Below are 15654 nucleotides of genomic sequence, written 5' to 3' on the forward strand. Positions count from 1 at the left end.
ACCCTCAATGGTCGCCATCTTTGCTACACAGAATAATTGGGCCTTGCAATTTCCCCATCAAATGAAGCAAAGGGCAAACAAAGTTACAGCATGGATATTTTAACTGTGTTTAACTGCATTAGAGTCAAGTACACAAATATTTTGGTGAGGGACAGTCATGGTGACATGGTGGCAGTAATGGCTCCGTCCACTTGCAATTCACCTGTAAAAAAGAAGAAGAAGAAGAAGCGGTTAAATGTTGCCATCATCATTTAGATTTGAAACGACACTACAGCTGAACCCCTTTAATTAATGCACTTCACACATAAGCACACAGGCTGTGTCTTAATTCGGGGGCTGCATCCTTCGAAGGACGCGATCTACGGAGGAGGAGTCATTCCTAGCCTGTAGACGCCAAAGCCGAACTGAAATGAGACGGTCTGGTGTATGGAGGATTTCCTGTTTGCGTCACCAGCTGCTCCTACCCTTAACTTTGCATCACCGGTTGCCTAGCAACAGGTAGCTAGCGGGCTAACTAGGTATCATGATTTATCATTTCGTTATTTTTAACTTTTGTATCTCTAGCTATTCGATTGAGTTGTTCCTCGGCCGCTTAAGAGTCCGCCATCTTGTTTGAATTGGCGTGCAATGAATCTTGGGATACGTTCTGCCGGGAGGGATGCACCCGATGGATTCTTCGTGTCCCGGGAAAAGGAGGACGCATTTGTCGGCCGCTTCTGTGACACGACCTGACTTCAAGTACGTCCTCCAAAGAATGCAGCCCCTGAATTGGGACACAGCTATAGAGTACACAGTGTGTACTACATGGTAGGGTACTAAAGGAAGTGTCTGAAACTTACACAGGGTGTTTAAATAAAGTGTAAAAGTTCCCTTTGCTGTACTTCAGAAGTTTTGTTAATCAATGACTGTGAATCCGCAGAGGGCCTCCTCTCCTCATGCAGAGAGGAAGGCTTTGTTCGGCCTGCTCTCCACGGGGCTCGAGGAATTACAGGCATGCAGGAGAAACATGCACTTGTGTCCTTTTATCCCATATCTGTCTCCCATCTACCTCCTAAGTCTACCACTCCTGCAATCCCTCCTCTCTCTCTGGAATTCCCTGTGTCTGTCCAGCTTCTGTCAGCGAGGCCTGAATACAAAGTGTGTGGCTGCAGGAGATGGCAGAGTCCATTACAACAAAGGCTACAAATGTCAGGAAAGACAGCTTTAGGACTTCACCATACCAACAGACACGCCGGCACATACAGTAACACAGTAACAGCTGCAGGGTTTACTTCACAACATGGCAGTGAAAACTGTCACGATCTGGTAAAGTATTACTAGTTGTCACATGCAGTTGGGAAACCAGTCTTGATAAGAGTTTGGCAGAAGGATCATGGGGGAGTTTGTGGAATGGTGCAATAAGATATTTCATAATAAGATGTGATATTGTGATGACGAATGTGAATGGATTTTGAAAGGTGGAGTTCAAGCTGTACAAACACCTCTAAATGTCCGAAAATAACCCGGGAAATTACCAAAATCTGTTGCTCCAAACATCTCCGTTTAAGACCTATTAACAGCCTTTAATCATGATTCAACTGAGGCCAAAAGATTTGAGTTCATATCAAAGAATGTGAGTGTAAATAAACAGAGAAGCAGAGCCGTAGGACAGCTCGGACATGGCATGGGAACAGGTCCCTTCTGCTTATTATGGGACAGGGCTGAAGGACTGGAGGTCAGACTGTGAATTCCTCAGAAGTTGAAAGAATTTCCCGCTCGCTCTCTGAAGACTTGGGTGTGTGTGGGGGTGATGGCAGGAGGCCAGACAGGCATTTGGTGTGTGTGCGTAACAGGAGGATATGACTTACATATCTGCACGTTGTATAATGTATGATATCTTTGAGCTGTTTTATTCTGTGTTTTATTACATTTATAACATTAAAGTTTGGATCTGCAGTTGGTTTCACCCTTAAAGGAATAGTTGGGGATTTTTTTCCCAGCATTCAAGGGAACAAGATTAATGGCTCTCTTAGCGAGAGTTAGATGATAATATGTATACCAGTCAACTGCCAGCTGCAGGTTAGCGTAAGTTAGCTTAGCTTAAAGACTGGAGGGAGGGGAACCAAGGACAAAGCATCATAAATGTCTTACGATCCCAAAAGGGCGTTTTGTTGTACAGCCAGCGGTTACAACATAACTTACAGGCAAACAATGAACAATAAAAACAATAAATAACAATCACACTGAATTATTTCAAAGGCGGGACAGAAACAACTCGTCAGCTGGGATGGACTTGGCCTTCTTTAAGGTTTAACCTCATGCAGATCAGAAAGATCAGACAGGTGTTGCCCATAATTTTCCTGCACACCTTGATGATACCCGGCTGTCATTTTCTGCTTTTAAGGGTTTGGGAATTGACGCTTCGCTAAGCCCCTCCCTTTAACGGCCACTGTCCAGTCTTACGTTAGCAACCGTAACTAGGCGCGGGAGGCCTGTCAAGCTTTCTGAACTAGGAGAGATGCCGAAACAGTGTGCACATGGAATCTACAAGTTCAACAGCAGATATCCTCAAATTTTAGAGCGGGGTGTCATATTTTCCACTTTTTTGAAGACAAAACTCGAGAGGAGAGATGTCGAACATGGATTATAAAGACCTCACTCGCAGCTTAGATCAACAAGCTGCTCCAGGTAAGACGCTAACTAACTCGGCTAGGTTAGCATATTAGCAAACAAAGATGGGTGTATATTAATTATAAGTTAATCCAGACCCAGTGTTTGGATCAAGCCCATGATGTGCGAGCAATATCCTGACGCACTTTAAACAGAATAATTTAGTTTAGCTAGCAATGTGCTGAAACATATTAGCTAATGAAAGTTAAAGGGAGTCATGACTAAACATTAGCTGAAAATAAAACAATATATTGACGTACCCTGCTGTGCGTGCAGAGCGTGGGGGTGCCGGACGCTTGCATTGGGACCGGTGAGCTTTTGCCTCGATGTTTATGTCCTCTTCATTCTTCAACACTCCGCTGACGGCTCCACTATTATATTCTGGATGCAGCTTTAAGATGTGTATTGTCGTCCTTTCTGTCTACTTCTCTACTTCTTTGCTATTAATTCCCTCGGAACATCTCAAACTGTTATAGTTGAAAACGCTATTATATTTACATGTCGATGTGAAAGCTTGGCAGGGGCAGCAACAGTAACCAAGAGAGGCGGGACTTAGTGAAGGGTCAATTGAGAGATGTCAGAGTGAGGGGGCTGCACATGGACATGCACCTCGATAGTGCCCAGGAACGGAACTGGCACCTCTCCAGCTACCAGCCCCAACTCCACGCTTGGTCCGCATCGAGACATGAGCCGGCCACCCTTCGGTTCTCAAGCCAAGTCCCGACAGACTGAGCTACCGTCTGTTTTCGGAAATCAGTGGGTGTGGGAGAGCTTTGTGAGATGTGGGAGAGCATGTGTGAGTTGTATATTGTATACTTGTTGTGTTTTTATGATAAAGACCTCCTTACAAACAAGGTAGTTCATGTTAAAGGTCTTATCCTCCTCATAAATGTCGAAATTAAATAAATAATGGTGGTTCTTTAACTTTATTTTAATGTGTAACCCTGTGTAATGAAATCAGAAATAAAAGAGCTTTATTCCTAAGCTAAGCTACGTTCTGGCTGTAGCTTAATATTTAACCTACAGACATGAGAGTGCTGTCAATCTGATCTAACTCTCCACTAGGACGAGAATAAGTATATTTGCACAAATGTTGAATCATTCTTTAAAGGTAGTAATTTATTACATGTATTAAATAATATATTTCCTTTAGGCAACAAATGCATAACTTGGACTCTGATGATGTTTTGCTCCCTGGTGAAAAAATGGTCGGAGGCAGGAGGATACACTTTGTTCAGTTTATTTGATCTTGTTACAAAGGGCTTTTTCTTTCCGTTTTTATTCAGCAATGTTTTCATGGGACTGGACGTCCTTGCTCTCTGACACCACTTTGCCGTCCACCAGAGTCTGGGTGACTGTCACCACTTTGGTCTGGACCGTCTTCAGTGAGTCGACTGCATCCTCCAGTCTGGAAAAAGAAGAGAGAAGAGCAGGGTCAGAACAGGTTCTCCTGCGCTGAGAGTAAAAACTCAACGAAGTTCTCGTTTAAACACACAGACTTGTTACCAGGTGTTCACGTGCTGAAAGTCAGCAGTTAAAGAAGATAAAAGGAGCATTGTGCTGATGCAGATGTACTACTTTAATTTCCTTATCAATGTTGGCTCATGTTTGCATGAAGCTAATTTGCATCAGATTTGCTTCCCTGAAATGAACAAAACCCTAATACCGGTCAGCTCACAATACAGAGCGTTACAAGGTGGGTGGTGTGTGTATAAACTGTATTTACAAGCAGTTTCACCAAAATGTTTTCATACTCACTTAAAGTCACCGTCCAGCAGCCTCCTGTACTCGGCGATTTCGGCCTCCAGCTTCACCTTGATGTTGAGCAGGAGTTCATAATCTCTTGTGTTCTGGTGGATGTCAGCGCGGATCTTAGTAAGCTCGTCCTGCAGCCTTATCATGATTGCGTTGTACTTCTCTAACTCCATGTTGAAACGCTCCTCGATGTCACGCAGGGTGGCCTCCAGAGCTGCTTTCTGCCGAGGAGTGAAGAAGATAAATCTTGATTTAGTAATGGATTTATGAGAAAGGGAACACGATTTGGATAAGAAGATTTATTCCAATGTTTGTACGAAAAAATGTGAAGCTATGGCTAGCAGCAAACAAACTGGTCTAACAGCGCCTGTTCTTACACTTCGGTTTTTGTGTGGCTTAAACAAACAATATTTTGCACATTCATTTAGCTAGCTGTGTGCTAGTGGTAGCTTCATATTTTATAGATAGAAATGAGAGTATCACCTAATCTAATCTTCTTCAAGTACCCAAGAATGCACTAATTTCCTAAACATGTTCCTGTTACTTAAAACAACAAAGAATTCCCACAGTGTCTCTGTCTGGTATAATTGTATAATCTGCAGTTCAGAAGCAAGACATTGTTGAAAAATAAGCATGCATAATTGGCTCCCAGACGACACAGATATTCTTACCAGACTAAGTTGAGACTGCAGTTCAATTTCCAGGCCCTGATACCTCCTCCTGGTTTCGCTCATCGTGGTTGTGGCTTCCTTCAGAGCTGTGCTGCTCTCAGACACTTGCACCTGCACCTCTGTGATCTGGAGACAAGAACAATTACATATTAGACATACATAGGAAATACAGCTCACCCGAAATGGGCTTGATGCATTGACAGATTACCTGAGCCGTATGCCATGTTTTAAGTTCCTCCTGGTTCTTCAGTGCTATCTTCTCATACTTCTCCCTCATCTCCTCCATGATCTTGGCAAGGTCTGGTCCTTTACGAGCGTCAACATCCACATGCACACTACCTTGGGAGATATGGGCACGCAAATCAGCAATATCCTGTTGAGGGGGAAATAGTGAGGGATTGACTTCCTGTTAGTGGTGCGGTTATCCTGTGCAAAGCGTTGAAGGAACAAACAAACTGCCTGGCATTAACAGAAATAAAAAAGGTGTTTTTTGTATCACTATCCGATTGTTTAGTTGTCTCCTTACCACCGCATGGTTCTTCTTCAGGGTGATCAACTCTTCCTTCAGGGACTCGATGTCGCCCTCAAGGTGCAGGCAAATGACGTTGGTGTCATCCAGAAGCTTCCTCAGTCTGATAACATCAGCCTCAACTGTCTGACGCATGCTCATCTCGTACTCCATCCTAAGGAAACACCAAGCATCTCAGATATGCTCATGCTCAATGCAGAGTCTGTTTTTTTTTGTGCATAAAGCTGAACACTCACTTGTTTCTGAAATCGTCTGAAGCCAGGGTGGCATTGTCCAGAGAGATAGCAAGATATGCGTTGCCTTTAATCATGTCCTGAATCTGTAAGAAAATAAGTCATTTTTATATCTTTAAATTTACCAATACTCACTTTGATGGACTGAGTTTTAATTTGCCAAATTGTGCAGGTGAAAGCACACACCCTTGATAACACATTGTGAGTCATAAACGAACAAAGCTGGTTATCTCTTTGACACTATCTCCCATGGCTCAACATGGAGATAAAGATAAGAGTCTGCAGGTGATAAATGTGTCCATGAGAGAGACAAATGAACAGTTCACAGTTCAGGAGGTGGAGTAAGACAATAAAAAAGTGGTTCAGCCTGGAATGACTTTTGCCCCAACATGATTTGACATCTACAAGTTTAGGGAAGTGGACTTGATCAAGACAGAGTTATGCATAAAGAGATCTTTCAAAAACTACAACACGACAATATCTTTTAAAATCAAATGCCCCAAAGGAGACCCAGATTTGTGACTGCTTTTTGTGCACTTGATGTTTTTCCATCATGTTGTAGTTTTTGATCTTTTTGCCCTTGCTTTGTTCCATAAAGTGACTACGGTAAACAAGACAAATTCATTATCATAACGATTGAGCTTTTTAATGATTGACTCACCTTGGCCCTCAGATCTGCGATGATGTCATGGTACTTGCCGTAGTCCCTTCCCTCCAATGGGCCCCTCTTCTCGATGGCCTCTCTGATCCTAATCTCCAACTCCCTGTTGGCCATCTCCAGTTTCTTCACCGTCTCGAGATAGTTAGCCAAGCGGTCGTTCAGGTGCTGCATTGTAGCCTTCTCGTTCGCAATGGCCATGGCTCCAGAACTGGAGGAGACGGATTGGTAGTCATACCCACCACCAAAGCCGCTGCCAACCCGTGCACCATAGTTGGCGGTTGAGATCCTGGTCCCATGGCCACCTGCACCTCCGCTGACGCTGACGGCATAGCCCACAGGTCTGCTCATGACAAACGAACTCTGGCGTTTATAGAGGTGGGACTCCATTGCTTAAAGATCTGGTGTGATCAATCAGAGGAAGAGGCAGTGTGTTCTTGCACAGCAGTTTGGCAGCTGAGAGTGGAGGACCGAGGAAAGTCCAGGGGTCTTATATACCACTCTGAAAGACTTCCTGCCACTCCTTTCCTATCTATTACATTTTTACCTTTAGTCCTCTCGCTTGGACTTTGTCCCCATAAAACTCTCAGTGAAACAATCTTTTGAAGGGTGGCACGGTATGCAGATCTTTTCATATTGATAGTGTGTAGTAAATGAGCTGTATCTATGGTGACAGTCAAATCAACGGTAACTCTGAGGATCCGGCTGGCCATGTTCGGGATCACCCGTCATTCTGGTCGTAGTCCTTTTAAGTTAAATATATTGGTAGTATGAGGTTTAAAACACATCAATGAGCCACTCTTTAGCAATTGGTGATGTGTTATTTATTTCACTGGACATTAAGGCCAATGTAGTGTCTTGTACTTTTTGTACAATTAGTAATATTGCAGCAACTTGTAGTCCACAGCTAAAAATAGTCCCCGACTAATTCCCTATTTACTCATGGTTAAGGAATTTACTTAGTTCTACAGAGTCCACTTTATCATAAAATGTTTTCACCTGTTCTAAAAAATATTTGCACCCACAGTCGGTAACCAACGCTTTACAATACCTCGGCACAAACTGGCTTAGGGCTGAGAACCACAGACAGTTTTGGGAAGTCATAAAGTATGAAGTGAAGGACTGGTTTTATTTTATTTTTTATGGCATTTGTTGACAATAGGAAACGTGTAAATTACAGCAGCCTTATCTTTGAACTGCAAAGATTTACCTAGGAAAGGGTTTGTTGCTTCAGGTACCCACAGGGCAGTAAAACACAATAGATGTAATGGTGATAAATAAGGCCTTTCAGATGCCAAAATACTGCACAGAGGTTTGAATTACTATGACGAAGGCTTTTACAACTCTAGAACTATTGTTCTATCTTTTATCTCTACCATGGCGAGGTTAGCAGTTTATTTGCTCTGAGTAGGTTAAAAGATAAACTATGAAGAATGTGGACTTTCATGTAGTTGGCTGATGCACTACCACACCTACTCTGCCAAAGGAGCGGCCTCATTAATCAGTAGCGTCAGGGTGTTAATGCTGGCAGCAGTAACGACCTTCACTGATAGTAAAGATAGCAGTTTGCCTTATTTAGTCCATATTTAGTCACAGGGTTATTTGTTCCTGCCTGATTATAGTTTTCTGTTTAGTCTTTCTGCCCAGGAATTCATATATTGCTATTAGGAGTGGATACAAACTCCTCTGTCACTATTTAATGGCTTAACTGGATTGTTTTTCATCGATGTTATGCAGACGATACACAGTTGCACTTTTCTGGGTTTGCCAGAGATAGAAGCTTGTTTACAGTTGTACTTGACTTATTTTTGCCTGTTTGTAAATAAATTCCTTAAATTTGCTTATATTACATTCCTTCCTTCTTTTTCCCTGGGTTTTATTTTATTGTTACTTCCCTTATCTCCTAGCCAATTCCAGGGAACAACTTAACTCTGACAAAACAGAGCTCTTCATTATAATCCCTGTAGCGCATTTCTGTCAAAATACATCAGCGTATTGGTGCTGCAGAAGTTGTGCAAGCCTTTAACCAACAGAGAGACTTTCAGTTATGCACAATGAAAGTGGTTTGATCCTGTTTTTGTTCCAACTTAAAAATATCGCCAAATCAAATCTGTATTATCCTTTAAGATCTGTAAAAAGTAATTCTTGTTTGTCTCCTTCTGTCCTGTCCTCCTCATGTGCTCTTGATTAAATGTCCCTTTGAGTCTTGGCTCCAGCTGGTCCAATATGCAGCTGTCAGATGTACAAATACAACCAAGTTGGCCAATCTATCCTGGTTCTCAATAGATTGCACAATTGATTTTAAAATGCTTTTAATAACCTGGAAATCACTACTCAGGCTGGCGTGTGTCCTTTAGCCACTGTTGTGTCAACCATGTCTACTGACCTAGGCCTCCTGACTCTCCTTGAATCCAGCCTCAAAACCATACGTGACAAAGCTCTCGTACAACTGTAACAATAAAACAAAATCACCTGCAATCAACGTCTGGAAAACTGTAAGAGGTCTTATTTTTATCTCTTGTATTTCACAAAAGTGACTTTTAGTTTCAGACAAAACGCTGGTCACAACAAGGCAAGTTTCTTGAATGGATTTTATTGAAATGTCTGAACATCACAGCACAACAGACGGACTCAACTGGACAAAGAGAAAACCAATGACGATGAAATATAAAACATGTTTTGCATTTTAATTGTACTCTTTCATTACTTTGACAGATCAAATGTCTTTAATTAGTTGGCCTCTGAAAAAGCTCCTCAATCTTGAACTTTCGTAAACATCCGAAGTTGAACACACAAACATAAATAACTTGTGATGAAATAAATAAAAGATGATTTAGTTTCCTCTGATCCAGTTTTATCAGCCTGTGTAGGAGCTGTTTACCCAGGAAGTCAAACTAATTACAGCTGGCTGAGAGACTTATTCTGTTAGTGTTGCATGACTAAGAAGAGAGTAGGGGAGAAATGATCAATTTTGGCTGGTTTTTGTTAGTGTTTCGATGCAGTTGTAGTTATTGTTGGGAGTATCAGACGGTTGCTTCTGGTTCTCAAAGGTTCTTGGTTTCTGTGCTGGAGGACACCACCTTGCCGTCCACCAGGGTCTGTGTGACGGTCATCACTTTAGTCTTCACTGACTTCTGGTCCAGAGCGTCTTGGAGCCTGAACGGAAAGATCAAGAAGAAATTAATTCTCAGGTAGTTTCCATTATTGGAAACGAGGTCAGACAGCGGGTTGATTAAAATGATGGAATCGTCCATCTTGGAACCCATTGGCTGTCCACTGATGCCATTAGTCCCTGAGGCATATCACCAATAATTTGGGGTCTAAGATGTTGCCAGTGGATATCTAAGTATTTGATATCGTATATCCAGGCTCAGACTTACTCTACGATTCCCTGGTCATCCGTTACAGTCCTAGAAGCAACTTAAGACTTGAAAATGGGGTTGGAGCTCAGAAAGAGCCTCTATAATTGGACTGTTACCCAGATGTCTGCTTATAGAGATGAATAAAATGTGAAACTGTCATCAGACAATAGTCAGTGAGTTCTGGGATTGGGTTCTGCCACTTTTGTTTATTATCAGTCTATGGAGATTATGGAGTTCATTAATCTACATACGTGAAGTCTTCCCCATCCAGCAGCCGTCTGTATGTAGCGATCTCGGCCTCCAGCTTCATCTTTGTGTTGAGCAGGGCCTCGTACTCCTGCGTCTGCAGCTGGATGTTGTTACGCAGCTGTGTGAGCTCCGCCTCCAGGCCCAGAAGGATGGTGTTGAGAGACTCAATCTCCATATGGTACCGCATCTCTGTGTCCCTCAGTGTGCCTTCCAGAGATATTTTCTGCAACAGGAAAGAAATGAAGGGGTTAAAATATAACTGATGATAGCTCCATAGCGAGGGGTCACCAGAGTGTAAAGCTTGTGTCAACAAAGTCAACGCGAGGGACCTGAAGAGAGAGTGCTGAGTTAGACATTGCAGGGAGCTAAGATCAGCATGTGTTGAGGTAAATGAAGTGTGTGCTGACTGAGCGCCTCTCACCAGGCTCTTCTGTGACTCCAGCTCGATCTCCAGGGTCTGTATCTGTCGGCGCAGGTCGTTCACCTCTGTCTGGGCACCCTTCAGGGCCTCTGTGTTCTGGGATACCTGGGTCTGCACTTCTGTTATCTGAAACAATGATTGAGATTTAGTGAATAATTTAGACTTTTGCTTGAGAGAAGCTTCCCCGTTTGCAGATGACAGTTTACTGTTGATGCTTTACCTGGGATTCATGCCATGCTTTGAGTTCTTCCTGGTTTTTCTGTGCCATCTTCTCATATTTGGCCCTAATTTCTGCCATGATTTGAGCGAGGTCCTGTCCTTTGGGAGCGTCAACATCCACGTGGACTCCTGACTGGGCGATCTGGTTACGAAGCTCCATAACTTCCTAAAAGAAAAAGAGAGGATTCAGAAATCTTACATTTTATTTTCTCATGCGACTGAAGTGTAAATTTTGCTGCACTTCAATGAAATAATGTCCATTGGAAACCCTTCAATCATGTGGATAGAGCATTGCTTAAATCTTTTTTAATGGGGCGTGAACCAGCCATGACCCCAAGCCTCTTCCAACCATAAACACATTATGGTCAGGTAAATATACAGGGGGGTGCCTAAAGCTGCATCTGGGGTCCAAAACACTTAATTCCTCCTGCAGTGTTTTGGCTTATGCGCTTAAATTATAGTAATTTGAATTCTTTGGTGTTTTCGCTGTCGCCAAATATGGATGGAAAACATTTTTATGATGAGGCTCCCCACAAGGCTGACATTCAGATATTTCAACACTCATCTATAAAGCTCCCTCTTTAAACTGAAGCTTTCTCAAGCTTATGTTCAGGACTTAGGACACATAGTGGTCACGTTTAAGGCGATTCTTGAGTTCAAGTTAAAGTCTCTTTTTAATTAGGTCTTGTGAAAGTGGGGATGTTTGCTGTTATAAAGTCCAGAGGAAATGTTTAAAGCAGTGCTAAAAAAGGTCCACACTAAAGCAGTATGAATGCAACCTTTGACCAATGTTTGACTTTAAGAAAATAAAAAGCTTAAGGGAAAAGTGATGCAGTCCGAGACATCATCCTTTTTCCTGCTGATGTTGAGGCAGCATTGGTTGTTAAATTTGAGATATTTTTTTACTGGTTAAGAGTGAGCTGTGCTCAGCTGGAAAAACATGATGTCAACGTGCAGCACTTGGTGTTTGGGAACATTTGATCGAACTTTGATGACAGAACTTTGGTTGTTTGTTGTCAGTCAAATCTGGATAAACACACCCACCCAAGTCTAGACGAGCAGATTTGCTGGTTTCTGAACCTTTTAATAAATACTTCAAGACCTGTTTTTTTAACTTTAAGCATTGTTTTTAATTATTTTGTCATGAATATTTAGGACTATAAAGAAAAGGTTGTAAATCTTATGTTTTATAACCAGAATCGGATTTATTGCCAAGTACGTTTGTGACATTTTGGGGATTTTTTCTTGATAATTTGGTGCATATCGGTCTCTTGAATGTCGCCTCACTCACATTTTCGTGGTTCTTCTTGAGGTGGATGAGCTCCTCCTTCAGGGATTCGATCTCGCTCTCCAGGTTCATGCGGCTCATGTTGGTGTCGTCGATGAGCTTCCTCAGACCGACGATGTCGGCCTCCACAGACTGACGGATGGCGAGCTCGGACTCATATCTAAACAGCACAGGGAAGGAGGGAAACTTCAAAGCCTGGTACAGCTGCTCAGCTTCACAGAGATTGGTCACACTGTACTCAGTGAAACTTGAACAAACTGAATAAGTCAACACAGACGTTACTGAATGAACCTATACGTTAGTTTTTATGGTATCTTTCCGTGCTTCCTTGCTCATACATGGTCAGCATACTCTGCAAGCTGTGTTTGCTTTGACATTTAATTTATGACACAACTGAACGTCTCCGCCAGCTTTGATGCAAAGGTGGTGATTAACGACTACAAGACAAACAGCTGTCTATTTAGACGATGACACAATGTTTTCATCCATTCAGCAGTAAAACAGGGCGTCACAAGCAGCTGGTTTACAGTCTCAGTGGTACAGTGGGTGGGACTTACTTCACTCTGAAATCATCGGCTGCCAGGCGAGCGTTGTCGATGTTGAGAACCAGGCGGGCATTGTCAGTGGTGGAATCAAACACCTGGAACAAAAGACAGAGGACAAATTTAGATTGTATACTGAGGACAGGCGCCAACGCAGACAAAACAGTTGGGTCAACACTTTGGAACTGACTGAGTTCTTTAATATTTCTGATTACACCAAGTCGTACAACTTTCAAGTAATGCATTCAACATTTTTTTGCAAACTGTTACCTGTTATCTCTCATACCGTTAGCTTACCACAGCAAAGAGCTGGTTTGCTTAGCCTAGCCTAAACGGCTAATTTGCCTTGGTCCAAAGGTGACAAAGTCAGCTAACTAGCAACTGTAACCTCACAGTAACAAGAAACCGTAAGAAGTTAATGCTCCAAGTCAAGATAACAAAAAACCCCATTTAGTAATTGTACAAATTAAGAAAGCAAGATTCATTTTGTTGCTTTGGAAGTCAAAATTTTGGCCCATTTTGTTACTTCAAGACCGAGCTAGGTAGCTGTAAGCTAACTCGCTGCAGGCTGTAGCTTTGTGTTTGGAGCACAGACGTGAGAGTGGTATCAATTTTCTCATCTAACTCTTGGAAAAATAGGATTGCATATTTCAAACTATTAAAATACTGTGACTTCCGACTTGGATGAAGTGTTGTGTTTTTTTAAAGTACTAACTCTGTAAAGTGTTCTAATATATGTGCATAAAGTGGGTGCTAAATAGTAAAATGTTTGTTGTACGAGACAAAGTGTCTTTGTGGCGGGCCTCTTCAAAAACCAGATGGTTGCAGTGTTTGCTTTAGTAGTCACCGTCCAGTAGATAAGGGTTGGGATGGATGGGGGGGTTGGGGGGTGGGGGTGTGTGTATCCAGGTGACAATGTCCGTGAGCCAATCATGGGCTGCCAGACACCAACTGTCCTGTCGCTGCTGAGGAACAGGATCTATCCTGTCAGCAGGACAGAGGCAGGTGATTTGCATGAGGAAGCTGGTGGCTGTGTGTGTGTGCGTGGTCATGTGAGTGTGCGTGCAGGTAAGTGTTTGCATGACTGGTTGACTGGTAAAGGCTGTTTCAATGTCATGAAAGTCTGTGTTTTCTCAGACGGGGGCTGGCTGAGGCGGAGGGCCCCATTTGAGTGACTTTTGCATCACAGTTAAAGAATAATGAGGCTGTTTGACCCCGGGCTGTGTGGATAAACTGAGATGAGGCCGTCTGTTTGTAGAATAAACAAAATCTCATTTTAGTTTCTGTTTTTATATTTTATATTTTGGTAACCTCCTTTTTCTTCTGTTTGTGTAATCATTTCATTTTGAGCTGATGATGCTGTTATCTCCGCTGTTCACGCGAGGAAAGGTTAGAAAAACACATGCTCTGTTTGCTGTAAAGGTAAATGTATGTGAGTTACACAGTCCTGTTCTCTTTGTTTGTTTGGTCAGAGGGGGAAAGCCTGGAATAAATGATTTACAAATTGTCCTGGTGGCGTAATGTCTGACTTTCACTTGTACAATCTTTGGTACTCTTTAACCTTGCAGGATGTATTTGAAAGAGGCCAATCAGGAAGTGTTGAATTAAATGTGTTCCCTTTGAACCAATAGAACAAAGAGACACTCCAACTCACATTCAGTCTCTGTTCTTTCCAACATCATCCTCTTATATGTTTACACAGCCGTACTGACTGCACTGCATGTTCAGTCCCATTGTCCAACAAACAACACACTGTTTGTGTTCCACTAAACATACAGGAAACAGGTAGTTAAAGTGTTGATGTATGGGCCTGTTGGTTGACCCCTTACAGTCTGTAAAGCCCCTGTTTTTTTTAATTCTCTCTGCCTTCCTGTATGTCAGACCCCTGACGCTCCAACATTCCTCCAACATACTGTTTCCGGTCCAGCCCTCGGCCCCCGGCCCGTGTAGGAGCAGCGGGCACTGTGCCGAGGACCAGCGGGAACACACTGAATCTGGGAAACTACACTCAAGCAGTAAACCCTACAACTGATGGGGTTACACTTAGGTCAGGGGGGCCAGAATATATATGCAGTGTAGATGCCTTCCAGATGTTTTGTTACCCGTGTCCTGCTCAGTCACACTTACATTACATCTTCTCAGAGCATTAATCATCTCATAGCTGACCCCTAGTTTCATCTTTCAATTCACAAATTCCCTCCTCCCTCATCTGCCTTTCCTCGACACTCAACAAATCCTCCCCCAGCCCCCTCCTCACCTTCTTCCTCAGGTCGTCCAGGATGGCCTGGTACTTGCTGTAGTCTCTGAAGTCGGGTCCGCTCTTCTCCATGGCCTCCCTGATCTTAATCTCCAGCTTGTGGTTGGCCTGCTCCAGGTTCCTCACCGTCTCCAGGTAGCTTGCCAGCCGGTCGTTCAGGTTCTGCATGGCGAACTTCTCGTTGCCCATGATGTCGGCACTTTTCCCGCTCACCTGGACGCTGCTGGAGAAACCTCCTGCTCCAGATCCCATTCCCATCCCGGCTCCCATCCCGGCTCCCATTCTGCTGCTGGAGGAGATGCTGATCCTGGACCGACTGCCACCTCCATGGATGGTGGCGGCCCTGAAGACAGGAGCAGAGGCACGGCTCACTGATATAACAGGAGCCCTGCTTCTAGTGGAGGATTGCATAGAGTATGTTGTGTTCATTTTGCCTTTAGAGAGTGCGACTCAGTGAGAGAGACTGTGAGTTAGAGACAGAGAGACCAGGCTGGGCAGGCAGGAGTGGGAGCTCACAGGCACAAGGCAGGAGGAGAGGGGAAGCTCTAAAACTATTTAAACCTTGTGGGCCCTCAGGTCCGCCCCTCAGGCCACTCCCCCTCAGCCTGAGTCACCTCCCTCTTTTCCACAGGCTCTAAACCGCAGGACTCGACAGCATGCCTTTGTCCTTCAAACCTTCCTAAGTTGGTAAATTCTGAGACGCACAGGAATTCAATAAAGTTGGAGATTTGAAGAATTTGGAAGATAAAAGTAGACATTTTTCATTAGACATGAATGATGGACTTTAGAGATGGAACAGTAAAGTCCAAGAACATTATATC

At 43.2% G+C, this 15654-nt stretch overlaps 2 protein-coding genes across 2 annotated transcripts; both read right to left on the reverse strand.

Annotated features, from left to right (window-relative positions):
- Positions 1-3910: 3910 nt before the first annotated feature.
- Positions 3911-6885, reverse strand: LOC138589567 (keratin, type I cytoskeletal 18-like). The gene is made up of 7 exons (XM_069659920.1): positions 6499-6885; positions 5841-5923; positions 5602-5758; positions 5284-5448; positions 5076-5201; positions 4408-4625; positions 3911-4057 (listed from the first exon to the last, which is right to left on the reverse strand). Exons 1-7 carry the CDS (start codon positions 6883-6885, stop codon positions 3928-3930), a joined length of 1266 nt encoding a protein of 421 aa, XP_069516021.1. The 3' UTR covers positions 3911-3927.
- Positions 6886-9069: 2184 nt separating this feature from the next.
- krt18a.1 (keratin 18a, tandem duplicate 1) lies at positions 9070-15347 on the reverse strand. Its single transcript, XM_069661013.1, has 7 exons — positions 14834-15347; positions 12592-12674; positions 12038-12194; positions 10748-10912; positions 10528-10653; positions 10109-10329; positions 9070-9651 (listed from the first exon to the last, which is right to left on the reverse strand). Exons 1-7 carry the CDS (start codon positions 15260-15262, stop codon positions 9540-9542), a joined length of 1293 nt encoding a protein of 430 aa, XP_069517114.1. The 5' UTR covers positions 15263-15347; the 3' UTR covers positions 9070-9539.
- Between the last annotated feature and the right edge of the window lie 307 nt (positions 15348-15654).

The sequence above is a fragment of the Semicossyphus pulcher genome, unplaced genomic scaffold (assembly GCF_022749685.1).
Source record: "Semicossyphus pulcher isolate SPU_LCO1_2020_fin unplaced genomic scaffold, fSemPul1.0.p SCAF_13, whole genome shotgun sequence".
Classification (NCBI taxonomy): Eukaryota; Metazoa; Chordata; class Actinopteri; order Labriformes; family Labridae; genus Semicossyphus; species Semicossyphus pulcher.

Coding starts and splice junctions, on each gene's coding strand:
- LOC138589567 (XM_069659920.1), bottom strand. CDS start 6,885: ATGGAGTCCCACCTCTATAAACGCCAGAGTTCGTTTGTCATGAGCAGA. Junction 5,759..5,840: donor TCAGACGATTTCAGAAACAA/GTGAGTGTTCAG, acceptor GTGTTTCCTTAG/GATGGAGTACGAGATGAGCA. Junction 5,202..5,283: donor AAACATGGCATACGGCTCAG/GTAATCTGTCAA, acceptor TCTTGTCTCCAG/ATCACAGAGGTGCAGGTGCA.
- krt18a.1 (XM_069661013.1), bottom strand. CDS start 15,262: ATGAACACAACATACTCTATGCAATCCTCCACTAGAAGCAGGGCTCCT. Junction 10,654..10,747: donor AAGCATGGCATGAATCCCAG/GTAAAGCATCAA, acceptor TCATTGTTTCAG/ATAACAGAAGTGCAGACCCA. Junction 10,330..10,527: donor TGGAGTCACAGAAGAGCCTG/GTGAGAGGCGCT, acceptor TTCCTGTTGCAG/AAAATATCTCTGGAAGGCAC.